General features: G+C 47.9%; 1 protein-coding gene across 1 annotated transcript; it reads left to right on the forward strand.

The window, feature by feature from the left end:
* Nucleotides 1-4,520: 4,520 nt before the first annotated feature.
* On the forward strand, nt 4,521-10,007 carry LOC125543576 (zinc finger CCCH domain-containing protein 5-like). Its single transcript, XM_048706952.1, has 7 exons — nt 4,521-4,847; nt 5,022-5,182; nt 5,753-5,821; nt 5,982-6,098; nt 6,185-6,472; nt 6,807-7,124; nt 9,045-10,007. Exons 1-7 carry the CDS (start codon nt 4,769-4,771, stop codon nt 9,405-9,407), a joined length of 1,395 nt encoding a protein of 464 aa, XP_048562909.1. The 5' UTR covers nt 4,521-4,768; the 3' UTR covers nt 9,408-10,007.
* Nucleotides 10,008-12,983: the final 2,976 nt, after the last annotated feature.

A 12,983-nucleotide genomic window follows, 5' to 3' on the forward strand; every position in this document is an offset into this window, starting at 1 on the left:
ATCGTTCTTGGCTTATTTTGGCCGAGGTGTCTGGCGAGCCATTAGTCACGGACGCTATGCTTGAAAGCTGCTAAGGCTTCGGCGTCCGGACAGTCGACAATCTAGTTCTTTTTAGTAAGAAACCTGTTCCAAAGCTTTCGGGCTGACTCTCCGGGCTGTTGAGTTATATGACTCAAATCGTCTGCATCCGGAGGTCGGACATAAGTCCCTTGAAAATTTGCCCGAAAGGCGTCTTCGAGCTCTTCCCAACTTCCGATGGAGCTTTCGGGGAGGCCTTTGAGCCAGTGACGAGCTGGCCCTTTGAGCTTGAGGGGTAGGTACTTGATGGCGTGGAGATCATCTCCTCGAGCCATATGGATATGAAGGATGTAGACCTCAATCCAGACCCCAGGGTCTGTTGTTCCGTCGTATGCCTCTATGTTTACAGGCTTGAATCCTTCTAGAAATTCGTGGTCCAGCACCTCATCGGTGAAACATAGGGGGTGTGCGGCACCCCTGTAGCTGGGTGTACTGCGTTGTTCGGATGTTTGTTGTATTGCATTGTATGCTGGGGCGCGCTTGCGTGGTCCATAGATGGATCTTGTTACACCGTCCTTTGGGTGCGATCCCTCGCATTGGTTGCGTGTTGTATGGTGAGCAGCGTTGTATGCCGCTCTGTATTGGTAGAGGGGTCGTCTATCCGACCAGGTGGCTGCTTCGATATTTGGTTGTGGGGGTTCTGAGGCCTCCTCATCGAATTCGGGTAGCAGCTTCCGCTTTGGGTAGCTCTTGGAGGGGCGATTGTCGCCGTACCTTGCTGCAGTGCTGAGTATTTTACTCCATCTGAATTGGAGTGTGTCTTGCGCGGCCTTGAGCCTTTGCTTCTGCTTTTTCAGGCTCCTCGCGGTGGCAACAAGCCTTTTACGGGCAGTCTGCTGCTCCGGGTGCCTGTCCGGCGTTATGTCGTCCGGACCATGATCCTTGATAGGATTTGTTTGTTCGGTTTGATTATCCGGATTGCCGTTGTTCTGCAGCGGTTCGCCCTGCTCCAGCGCTGGGTCTATGTGATCGCTATTTCTATCGGGGCGGGATTTGGGGCGGCGCTTGCGTCGCCGCTTTGACTGCTTTTCGAGGGAACAAGCCTTCGGTGCGTCCTTCCGCTCCCCGTCGTCATCTTTTGGTGCGTCCACCATGTATACGTCATGTGACGAGGTGGCGTTCCAGGGCCCAATAGGCGCTGGTTCTTCATCGTCTCCTTCATCGGCGTCCATACCGTCGATGTCTTCGGAGTCGAGGTCGAGCATGTCGGTTAAGTCGTCGACAGTGGCTACAAAGTGGGTGGTGGGTGGGCTTTGAATTTCTTCATCGTCCGTACCCCAACCTTGCTGACCGTAGTCCGTCCAGGGCTCTCCTGATAAAGAGAGAGACTTCAGTGACTTCAAGATATCGCCGAAAGGCGAGTGCTGAAAGATGTCCGCGGCAGTGAACTCCATGATCGGCGCCCAATCGGATTCGACCGGCAGGGGCGCGGAGGGTTCGGAGTCCGGAGAGGAGTCCAGCTCCTTGGAGTCACGAGTCTCGCAGAGTACGGGGCTGGTGCTTGGCTCAATCGCCGTTGGGGTCGCAGCCCCTGAGGTGGCGTCCAACCGCCCATCCTCGATCGGCGCAGTTGGCTCCGAATTAAGGGTCGGAGCCGATGCGGGTGCGGCCTCCAGGGCACTATTCGGCGGCGGAGCTAGATCATGCTCGTCGTGACAGTGCGGCGCGCTCGGCAGTGGCTCGAATCCGTCGAAGATCAAGTCCCCGCGGATGTCAGCCGTGTAGTTAAAACTTCCAAATTTGACCTGACGGCCAGGGGCGTAGCTTTCGATCTGCTCCAGACGACCAAGCGAATTGGCCCGCAGTGCGAAGCCGCCGAAGACGAAGATCTGTCCGAGGAGGAAGGTCTCACCCTGGACTGTATCGCTATCGATGATCGTAGGAGCCATCGAGCCTGACGGCGACGACACAAAGGAACTCTCAATGAAAGCACCAATGTCGGTGTCAAAACCGGCGGATCTCGGGTAGGGGGTCCGGAACTGTGCGTCTAGGCCGGATGGTAACAGGAGACAAGGGACACGAAGTTTTACCTAGGTTCGGGCCCTCTCGATGGAGGTAAAACCCTATGTCCTGCTTGATTAATATTGATGATATGGGTAGTACAAGAGTAGATATACCACGAGATCGAGGAGGCTAAACCCTAGAAGCTAGCCTATGGTATGATTGTTGATGTGTATGTTGTCCTACGGACTAAAACCCTCCGGTTTATATAGACACCGGAGAGGGTTAGGGTTACACAAAGTCAGTTACAATGGTAGGAGATCTTCATATCCGTATCGCCAAGCTTGCCTTCCACGCCAAGGAAAGTCCCTTCCGGACACGGGACGGAGTCTTCAATCTTGTATCTTCATAGTCCAGGAGTCCGGCTGAAGGTATAGTTCGGCTATCCGAACACCCTCTAATCCAGGACTCCCTCAGTCCTCATTAGCATTCCAATCTGGACCTCAACTCTCGGTAGACTTATCAAACACCATTGTAATCCTGTGCATGAGGTATCCCCTCACCATGCATACCAAGACAAAGCAGGACATAGGGTATTACACTTTGGAGGCACGAACCTGGGTAAGTAGTGTATGCAGACTCCATTCCGGTACTTCCGGTCTCGTCATGAACCCTACCGAGGGATCTGACAGGAATCGCTCCTTCAGCGGTGATGGCCTTCCTCTTGGTTGTGTGGGCAGTGAGAGGGGGGCAACAGGTGGCTCGGGCACGATCTCTATCCCTGACGGAGGCGGTGCCCCGATCTGGCTCCGGAGTTCAGTGCTCGCCGCACTTGTCCTGAAGACCTAGTGACGCGGGGGAGTTGTCGAGCGAAAGCTCTATGCTTTCTCGCTGACGACGGCAATGCCCGCGGGCACCATTATCTCCTTGAAGACATCGTCGTGGTACTCCTCTTCGTGTCCGGGTTCCGGGTGAAAACCCCTGTCTGCTGTGGCTCAGCAACGGCGACGCTTGGCACCGTTTTCCCTCCTGGGGGCATTGTTGTGGAGCCTAGGTGGTTTAGGGCTTAGCATGGTGTTGCTCTCAGTTCCTCCTGTAATCTATTTCGGTAGCGTAGTCGCGCGCGTCCTGCGTGATCCAGTTTTCCTGGGATCGACGTTGTTTGAGGGTCACCCCATTTCCTTGCATTGTTCGGCCGTGCACTATGTTTGGTTGTTGCTTTTATTATATATAAAGCGGAGTGAAAGTCTGTTTCGAGATAGAAAAAAGAGACCATATCATTGTTTGAAAGCAACGTGTGTGGATGACTTTATCATGTGGGCTCTTACCCAACTGTCAGGGAAAGTGCGCTAGACCCAGTTGCCGACAGGGTTTCTCCTGCCTCTCGCCGGCGCTGGCGCCGGTCTGCCTCGTCTCTGTGGCCTTAGGGTCGTGGAGACGTGGTGGATCCCGACCCTTGTTGGCGGGAAGGCTTTGTTTTTTATGCTTTTTCTGAGTTTTGTTAGGATTTGTGTCCTGCTCAGAGTTTTCTGAAGATGGAATAAGGTTCTCCCCGTCTAGCCTCCGTCTCGGTGGTGCTTCTAGCGTCATCGTAGGGCATATGGAGGTTTATCTCCAACGGATCTTGCGGGATTCGTTCGGCGTTTGTCTTCGGCGAATTCACGTGGATCCGATCTTTGTTCGTGTGTCTACATGTTGGATCCTTCTGATCTAAACTTCTTTTCGATGGTGGCGGTTGCTGTTCTGGTGCGTTGACCTTATAGGGCCTTAGTATGACGACTTCCCGACTGTCTACTACAACAAGTTTTGTCCGGCTCCAGTGAAGGAGGAGCAATGACGGTGGCGCACCTGCGGCTTGATTTAGTGCTTGTAGTCGTCGCTAGGTGGTATACGCATCTGGATGTAATTTTTATTATTTCTAATATTATTTTTAAGGGTTATTTCTAACACTATTTGTATGATCATTATTAATGATGAATAGATTGGAAGTGAAAAAAAAACATACACAAGAAAGATAAACGTTTTTAAGATGGAAGGGGAGTGCGTCCGCCGGACCACCACCTACCAAGCCACCAAACTATCCATGCACCGAATAAACGGTGGACAAAGATTGTTCCACACGTTGTTGGTCCTGGCAAAAAAACAAACAAACAAATAAAAAAGATGTCGACCGAGCATCCTAAGCTGGGACTGGACTCGGGCGAGTGGGCACATGACGGTGCCGCCGCGGTGGGGTCCGTCCACCCCGGGCCAGGGCCGTGGCAGCAGCAGCAGCAGCGGGCAGGAGGAGCGACCGACCGTCAGGACGACCGCGCATTGAATGCGGCCCGCGGCTTGCTGCCCACTCCCCCCACCACTTTTCCCTTTTGCGTTTCCACCCCCGGCTTCCCCTTGGTCTCACCAGCCAGCCCCGCTTCTTGGCGCCTACGCGACGTCACCACGCGCTGTCCGAGCCACGACACCCCCCACCCCAAGCGAGAGAGAGGGAGTGAGTGAGTCCCACTCACGCAGAAAAGGCCACACGACGCGAGCGTAGTACGGGACGAGCGGGGGCTGCGACTGCAAGGGAGGGAGAGGGAAGGGGGAGAAGAGGAGTCCGGAGGAAGCAACACCCAAGAGCGAGAGAGATTTTGCTTCGCTTTCGCCCCTGCTCGAGCCGTCCTCTGCTCGCGCGGCAGCCGGGCGAGCGCGGTCCGGCCCGATCCCCGCCCGATCGCCGCGGCGGGAGGAGCATTCGGGGAGCTGCTCGATGATGGAGTCGTACGCCGCGTCCCCCAAGGACGGCGGCGCCGAGGGCGGCCGCGCCGACGCTGCCACTGGCCTGGAAGGTACGGCGCTCAATTCCGGCCCCGATGTGCGCAATTTCGGGCCGGCTGTTTCTGCGCGTGTGTTTTGGGAAAGGAGGGGTTTGTGTGTCCTTTGCTTGCTAGGGTTTTGGATCTTCGATGCTGCCTGATCCGTACGAATGTCGCTGCGTGCCGCGGCCTTTTGTGTTCTCGCAGAGTCGATGTGGAGGCTGGGGCTGGCCGGCGGAGAGGAGGCCGCCGGGGAGGGGCTGCCGGAGCGCCCGGGCGAGGCCAACTGCGTCTACTACCTCCGCACGGGGGCCTGCGGCTACGGGGAGACCTGCCGCTACAACCACCCTCGCGATCGCGCCGCCGCGGTGAGCCGGACCGCTTCTCTTCTCCCGATTTTATTTCCCCCATCATGCTCTGCTTCACTTCAGTCTAGTTTTGGGACTTGCTACTTACGACTCGCCAGTCCCTGATAATGACCGACAGGTTCAATTACAGCTGGTTGGTGCGGAGGGGAGCTTCCGGCTCAAGCCTCTTGCTGTGATTGAATCGAATTGATTCTAGTTATGGTTTAGGAGCCTGTCACGAGCCCATGGAAGTGAAACTTGATTGTGCAGTCGTCGGTTGCTGTCGTTGATTATGTGATTGACTCGTTCTATAATAAGCCTTCTTGTCTTAGTCTCGCGGTTGATGTTGATAATTCGAAGGCCCACTTTCTGCTTACGCTGCCACTTGCTTATGATATAGGCCTGATCAGTCACTCGGTCATATGGTCATTTTTCTATTAGGATTATTTTTACCTTGCAGCACAAGTAGATAGCCGTGTTCACATGTTTCCAGTGAGTTGTTGTACAAGTGAGAACTTTATATAGAGTATACTACCTATTCAAGGAGCTTGAATTGAAGGTATAAACATGTTTTGTGCTCTGTTTTTTTAGTTTGATGGAGGGACAAGGACCGCACACACAGTGGAGTACCCAGAACGCCCAGGTCAGCCACCGTGTGAGGTAATGAAACTAGTCCTCTTCTTGCCAATAGTCGAAAACTCGCTCACTCAGTGATATGAAATTGTATGGAATAGAAGATCTTTCCTTTAGAAGCTGGTACTTGCTATTTCAGTCATCACATATGCATTTTTTATATCAGTGTTTCATATTTTTTTTGCAGTACTACATGAAGAATGGGACTTGTAAGTTTGGCTCTAATTGCAAGTATAATCATCCCAGAGAAGGCGGTTCTGTACAACCAGTTGTCTTAAATTCCTGTGGTTACCCTCTGCGTCTGGTGGGACTGTTTGTTCAATCCAAATTTTGATCTAGTCTTGGCCCTTCTTTTTCCAATATCTAATGAAGATTCTTTTCGTTATGCAGGGTGAGAAAGAGTGTTCCTACTATATCAAAACTGGCCATTGCAAATTTGGATCAACATGTAAATTTCATCACCCAGAAGGGCCAGAACATGGTGTTGTTTCAGAGACACCAAACATGTATCCACCAGTGCAACAACTGCCTGTCTCTTCCCCTCTTCCATACCCACCTCTAGCCAGTTGGCAATTGGGGAGACCTTCTGTTCTGCCAGGATCATTTTTCCCGGGCTCTTATCCTCCAATGATGCACCCATCTGCAGTCATGCCAATGCAGGGATGGAACCCTTACATGGTAAGTTTCTAATACTGTATTCCTTCTCATTTTGAACTTTGTGCTACAAATAGTAGATCATCGAGCAAGGGTGTTTTATATGAAATGAATCTTTTAATCTGGACCAAAGTATTAAGAAAATAAATTTGGAAGGTCTCTTATTAATGATACAACGTTTACTGTCTAATTTCACAAACTCACAATGTAGCAGGAGCATTGTGTTGTAACAGAAGATTAAAAAAATGACCCAAAATATCATTTTGTACTTATGTGTTATGAAGATTGTGATGCATTGTCAGAAAAAGAAAATACTGAACTGCCCTGACGACTTTATTCTCTTTTATTTTCTTATTAGCCACCTATCAACCAAGTCGCGTCAGCTGGGGGACAGCAAACTGTTCAGGCAGGACCATTGTATGGCTTATCACACCAAGGGCCTCCATCTGCAGTTGCTTATGGCAGTAATTATGCATCGTTGTCTTCTTCAACATGGCCTTCAAGTGACAAACAAGAAGTTGTCTTTCCAGAGCGGCCTGGGCAGCCTGAATGCCACCACTACATGAAGACAGGGACCTGTAAATTTGGATCCACATGTAAATACAATCATCCTCAATACCTGAGTACACCTAGGTCCAACTATATGCTGAGCCCTCTAGGTCTTCCAATTCGGCCGGTGAGTAGCTCTTATACGCCAGTCTGATTTTTTTGCATTGAAGTACTATGTTATCTTAAAATGGAAGTTAAACCAAAAGCATACCACTGAATCATCATTTTGATGTTGTCCTTGATCAGATTGACATCACATCTTATTGTTCTGATACTGCAAAGTTGATAAGTGAAGTTTCATTTACTCGTGTAGTTTAGTCTAATTGCAAATTGCATAGTTAGGGAAGTAGTGATCATTCAGTTTTCCAGTCATTACAGGTTTTGAGTGTTACTGTTGGACTTGAAAGTAGTGCAGCTAGGTGGTATTCTGTCATAGAGGAATTATTGGTGAATGCTATGATTTTGGATCAAAAATCGATCAAGTAGCCATACTTTAAAGAGCGGATTCCATTGCTTTAGTTCATCAGCAAATACACCTTCCATATACTCTGTAGAACTGTTGAAAGTTCTGCCATGTAATTGCACCTTCAAGTCTGATTTTAGCCCATTGTATAGTCGACTAGAATGTGAAGCAAAGCCAACTATATAAAATTTACTTTTTTTAAGTCCGTAGCAGAACATGTGCATGCAAGAGGGTCTATTCTGCGTCCATTGACCTTCTCTTCTAGTTTTTGTATATCCAAGAATATTATGTGTAGGACAGTGTTTTGTGAATCGTCAATCAAATGTAGATCGATGTTCATATTATTTAGGTAGGAGGCATACGAGTTTTGACCTTGTGGTACTTATTTGATTCTTCTTAAATTCAGTGTCCAGTGTAGATTGTGTTTAGTGCAAGTTTAACGGTTTCTTTGCACCAACGCAGAAAATAATGATGGCAAAGGGTAGGGAAGAAACTTCTGAGCATTGGAAAATAATAAGATAGGATACTTGCTGCATGCAGGATTCTTGCTGCATTGCATGCTTTTGGAAACCACTCTTCTGGGTTTTTGCATAACTAATGTCTTCTGTTTATTGCTCACTAGCTTGACCAGGTGCTCGTGCTTTAAATGGCTCTGCATCTGTGTAAATTTGACACACAAAGTTTAAAATTGCGAACATATATCTTATGATGAAATCTCTTAATTCTTCCTTCCTCAAAAAAAAAATATCTCGTAATTCTTTGAAGATGGAGGCTTTTATTAATGGAACATACAACACATCCATGATTGTGTTTTCACTGTGTTTATCCAATACTATATTTTTTGCTGGTGGGTACTTCCTTGGGACAATCTCGTGTATGTGTACCATTTCTTCCTTTACATATTTGCAAAACGAAACTACCTCTGACTTGGTCGCAAGTATCTTGATTCTTGACGAACTTAGGGATGGATGTTTGTTCTTGGCATACTGAAGCCCTTTGAGCCACCGCATTAGCCTAAAATACTAACTCGTATAACATCACTCGTAAAATTTGTCAAAATTAGCGACAATTAATATGGATCGGAGGGAGTAGAAAGTTTGTACTGGAGTACCTTGTCCTATCTATGATTCCCTGTTAATCAGGAAAACCTTTCTTTTGCTTTCACTGGAGTTCATAGAAAAATCCCGGAAGTGCAGGTTACTGGGAGGTTATTTCCATATCTGATCAACAGTTGACAGACATCCTTTGGTGTGATGTGTTAGCACCTATCAGTATCGATTTTTTTTTTGTCTTAGCCGCAATGGTTATGAATTTAATTGTGTTAACTTTGATTTCTTGCACATCGCAATATGTTCGTCCAAACTTATCTGGGAAAGCACACTTCTCATAAATGTAATGTTCCTGTAGTAGTTCATTTTGGCTGCAAGTTATAAAATGCACAGTAGAATTTAATCTGTTATTGAATTCCTTGTGACAACATGAAAATACACAAGATAATCTGATAAATGGCACTGCACATTGCATATTTTTTTTTTAGTTTTGCATATAGAGCAAAATTATGATCAAGTTTCCTTTAATTTGCAGGGTGCCCAGCCATGTCTGTACTATTCACAGCATGGGTTTTGCAAATTTGGTCCCGGATGCAAATTTGATCACCCACTGGGTGCTCTAAGCTACAGCCCTTCAGCATCATCGCTTGGTGACGTGCCTATTGCTCCATATCCTCTCAGTCTCCCTGTTGCTCCTATGGCCCCATCTCCATTATCTTCTGGTCTGCGGCCAGATTACATTCTGGCCAAGGACTCTTCAGCAAATCAGCCAGCGTCACCTGGAACTACATTTGGAAATGCTGGGCAGTTGTCAAAAATTTATGCTCCACACATGCTTCTCCGTCCTCCAACTTCTGCAACCGGTGCCACTGTCACCATCCATGGTGGAGAGTTCTGATCCCATTCCTGGGATGAAAATGGATGTTCAGAAAGCTTCTCAAGATGTTTATTTTGGCGTAGATGAGATGAGATCTCGGCTCGTTTTTGCTCAGATTCGGTTCTACAGCAAATCTGTTTCCACTTCCCCTCTCAGCATCTTCACCCTGAATTCCCACCCAATGTGAATATGGCTGGGGCTGACATAGACAACGACGGCCAAGCTGGCAGTCTTTGCCATCTGAATAAATGCATAGATGGGGAGTGGCAAGCTCGTACCCTGCCATTTTTCTGTTCATTGCTGAATTGGAAGAGGGAGAATCCTGAAATCCACTTAACTGGTGCCCATTCTATCGGTACATAATTATCGAAGGAGGCCACAAGATGCATCATTACAGGGAGGTTTTGTACCTGAAGGCTATTGGGTTCGGCAATCTTGCCCAAATCTTTGCTCATTTAACCATCTCATATGTGTTATGCAACTACGAGTCTACAACTTCTGTAATATGTTATATGTATATTTATAATGCGAACATAAGAACGTCGTAATGGAACACTTGAACCCTCAATGGAATCATCTGCAGCTAAGTCAGCTCAGTTGCTTAATTGTTCATCGGTATAAGTTTGAATCTGTCAGTAGGTAACACCAGTTGTGTGGCTCATTTTGTTCTTGCTGTGAATTTGTTCGCTAAGTTCTCATTTAGACAAGTCCCCACGAGCTCAGCAAGTTCGTTTACTGAGCCAAACAAAACAACGTGTAGAAGCTGCGGTCACTGCTTACCAGGAAAGTATCAGGTGCTGAGATGCTCCCATATTTTTTTTTCTTGTTGAATGTTCATGAGAGGCAAAAACGACAAAATTGACCTGTGGGCGAAATCAATTCACAAACTGAATTGTTTTTTTTTAAAAAAAAAAATCGCTCAACTATGACGAAATCGATTCATAAACTGAATTGCTTTTTAAAAAATTTCGCTCAACTGACCCTTTTGTGTAGCGCCTGACAGCCAGGCGTTCTATAGTGTAGTGCCTAACTCTCAGGCGCTGCACGTCTGACCAGCATGGCACAGTTGGGTCCCGCACCGAGCGGTGCAGCGCCTTCGAGCTAGGCGCCAGATATGTAATGTGCAGTGCCTTAGAGTTGGGCGTCACATATGTAATGTGCAGCGCTTAGCTAGACATGTAATGTGCAGTGCCTTGGAGCTGGGCGCCACACATGTAATGTACAGCGCCTAGCTCTTAGGCGCTGCACATTCTATTAGTAGTTGGTAGGTTGGCCTCCCTCTCTCACGCCCCTCCCACACACCCCCAACCCCCCTCCCCCTCCCCAACTCGTGATTGCCCCTCTCTCCCTCTCTAGGCGCTGCACATTATATTAGTAATTGGTAGGTTGCCCCCCTCTCTCACTCCCCCCCCCACACACCCCGACCCCCACCCGTGACTGCCCCTCTCCCCCCTCTCTAACCCTTCTCCAAATCTTCCAAATCTGGAGATTTTCTCCGTGGATTTCAAATCCAATCCCTCCCTTAAGGCAATCTCCTTCGATCCCCATGTTTTCATCCAAAGAATGCTCACATTTTCTCATCTGTTGCTAGTTTGGGCAAACCCTAGTTTTTTATGGATCTTGAAATTTGTATGGAGATATGAGATGTTTGTTTGCCAATTTGCTAGGATTAGGCTTCTTAGTATGTTAGGGTTAGGGTTATGGGTGTTGTTATGTTGGGGCTAGGGTTAGTGTTGTTAGCATGTTAGGGTTGTGCTTATGGTCATTGTTAAGTGGGAGTTAGGGTTATTGTTTCATATCTATGTTAAGGCTTTGTATTTCGTGTTATTCTTCGGATGAGTACTTATGGAAGATATGTTACGTTTTGTTGTTTTAATTATTATAGGTTTGGGAAGAACATGTGGGTATGTTCATCATGTGGACAAAGATGCCTTTTTGAAAGGCAATATTGAACCGAATCCGGATGAGCTTGACATGGTGTTTGAGAGTAGTCCTAGTTATGTGGGGGTCTTGGAACAAGTGAGGAAAGATTTGAATTGGATGGACCCAAGTGATATCGTTGAGTTTGAGGGAAGGCATAATGTGGGTTTTGGAATGCACATCAGTTGGAAGACCATGCGTGTGAACTCCGAGCAACATTGGGTTGCATACAAGGAGACGGTGGCCGAATCACCAGACAAGGCTCTTGAGTTATTTGCTACGAAGAAGGTTGAGTCTAGTTTGCATTTGGACTTGAACCGGAACGCCTCCCCGTTGGTTGCTAGTAGTCCCCCACCCATGAAGCAAGATGAAATGAGTGAACCTCCTTTGACTCAACAAGTGAGACCAACATTGAGCCCGATTTCAAACAACTAGAATGAAGTTTTGCAAGAGGAGAATGTTGAGTATGAGGACAATGACAATGAAGTTGATCTCGATGACAACAATGTGGGTGATCTCGACAAATATTATGTGCAAGAGACGATGGACCCTTCCATCCCTTATTCCCATGGCTATGCATTGGAGTCGGATGACGAAGGTCCCGATGAAGAAGTTGATGAGGAGGGGTTCACAGTGAAGGAGGTCGAAGCTTACGAGAAGGTATTCTAGCGGGATCATCGGATACCATTGTTCAAGGATGTTAGTCTCGCGCATGAAGCCGTGGTAGATGGTGGCAAAGGTATATTTCTTGGAGTTAGGCCAACTTCTCACCGGGATTTGGAGCACGGCAAGAACGGAATTGCTCTCGGGTAAGTTTGGAACCTTCTTGGAATTGAAGATGTGGCTCAACGACTACTCGGTTATGCATTATCATCCACACAAGGTGGTTCACTCGGACATCAATGTGGGTTACACGGTTGCATGTGAGGAGGCCCGATGTCCTTGGATTGGTCGTGCAAGACCATGGAAAGGAGGACCCACTTGGCACATAGTGAGTTGTCTACCAAGTGACATGTGCCGTGGCAACAAGGTGGATGGATGATACGTCTCCGTCATATCTATAATTTTTGATTTTTCCATGCCAATATTATACAACTTTCATATACTTTTGGCAAATTTTTATACTATTTTTAGGACTAACATATTAATCCAGTGCCCAGTGCCAGTTCCTGTTTGTTGCATGTTTTTTGTTTCATAGAAAATCCATATCAAACGGAGTACAAACGGGATAAAAACTTACGGAGAATTTTTTTGGAATATATGTGATTTTGGGAAGAAGAATCAATGCGAGACGATGCTCGAGGGGACCACGAGGTAGGGGGCGCTCCCCTGACCCTCGTGGCCACCCCGTAAGGCGGTTGGTGCCCTTCTTTCGCCACAAGAAAGCCAATATCCGGATACAGATCGTGTTAACATTTCAGCCCAATCGGAGTTACAGATCTCCGGGAATATAAGAAACGGTGAAAGGCCAGAATCTAGAAGGCAGAAAAAGAGAGAGACAGAGAGACAAATCCAATCTCGGAGGGTCTCTCACCCCTCCGCCGCCATGGAAGCCATGGACTAGGGGGTAAACCCTTCTCCCATCTAGGGGGAAGGTCAAGGAAGAAGAAGGAGGGGGCCCCTCTGCCCCTCTCTCCCGGTGGTGCCGGAACGCCGCCGGGGCCATCATTGTGTGAC

The sequence above is a fragment of the Triticum urartu genome, chromosome 3 (genome assembly GCF_003073215.2).
Source record: "Triticum urartu cultivar G1812 chromosome 3, Tu2.1, whole genome shotgun sequence".
Taxonomy (NCBI): domain Eukaryota; kingdom Viridiplantae; phylum Streptophyta; class Magnoliopsida; order Poales; family Poaceae; genus Triticum; species Triticum urartu.

Excerpts from the sequence above, each read along its gene's own strand:
- LOC125543576 (XM_048706952.1), top strand. The coding sequence starts at position 4,769 with ATGATGGAGTCGTACGCCGCGTCCCCCAAGGACGGCGGCGCCGAGGGC. Across the intron at positions 4,848-5,021 it reads CGCTGCCACTGGCCTGGAAG|AGTCGATGTGGAGGCTGGGG; the intron begins GTACGGCGCTCA and ends GTGTTCTCGCAG. Across the intron at positions 6,099-6,184 it reads GTGGTTACCCTCTGCGTCTG|GGTGAGAAAGAGTGTTCCTA; the intron begins GTGGGACTGTTT and ends TTCGTTATGCAG.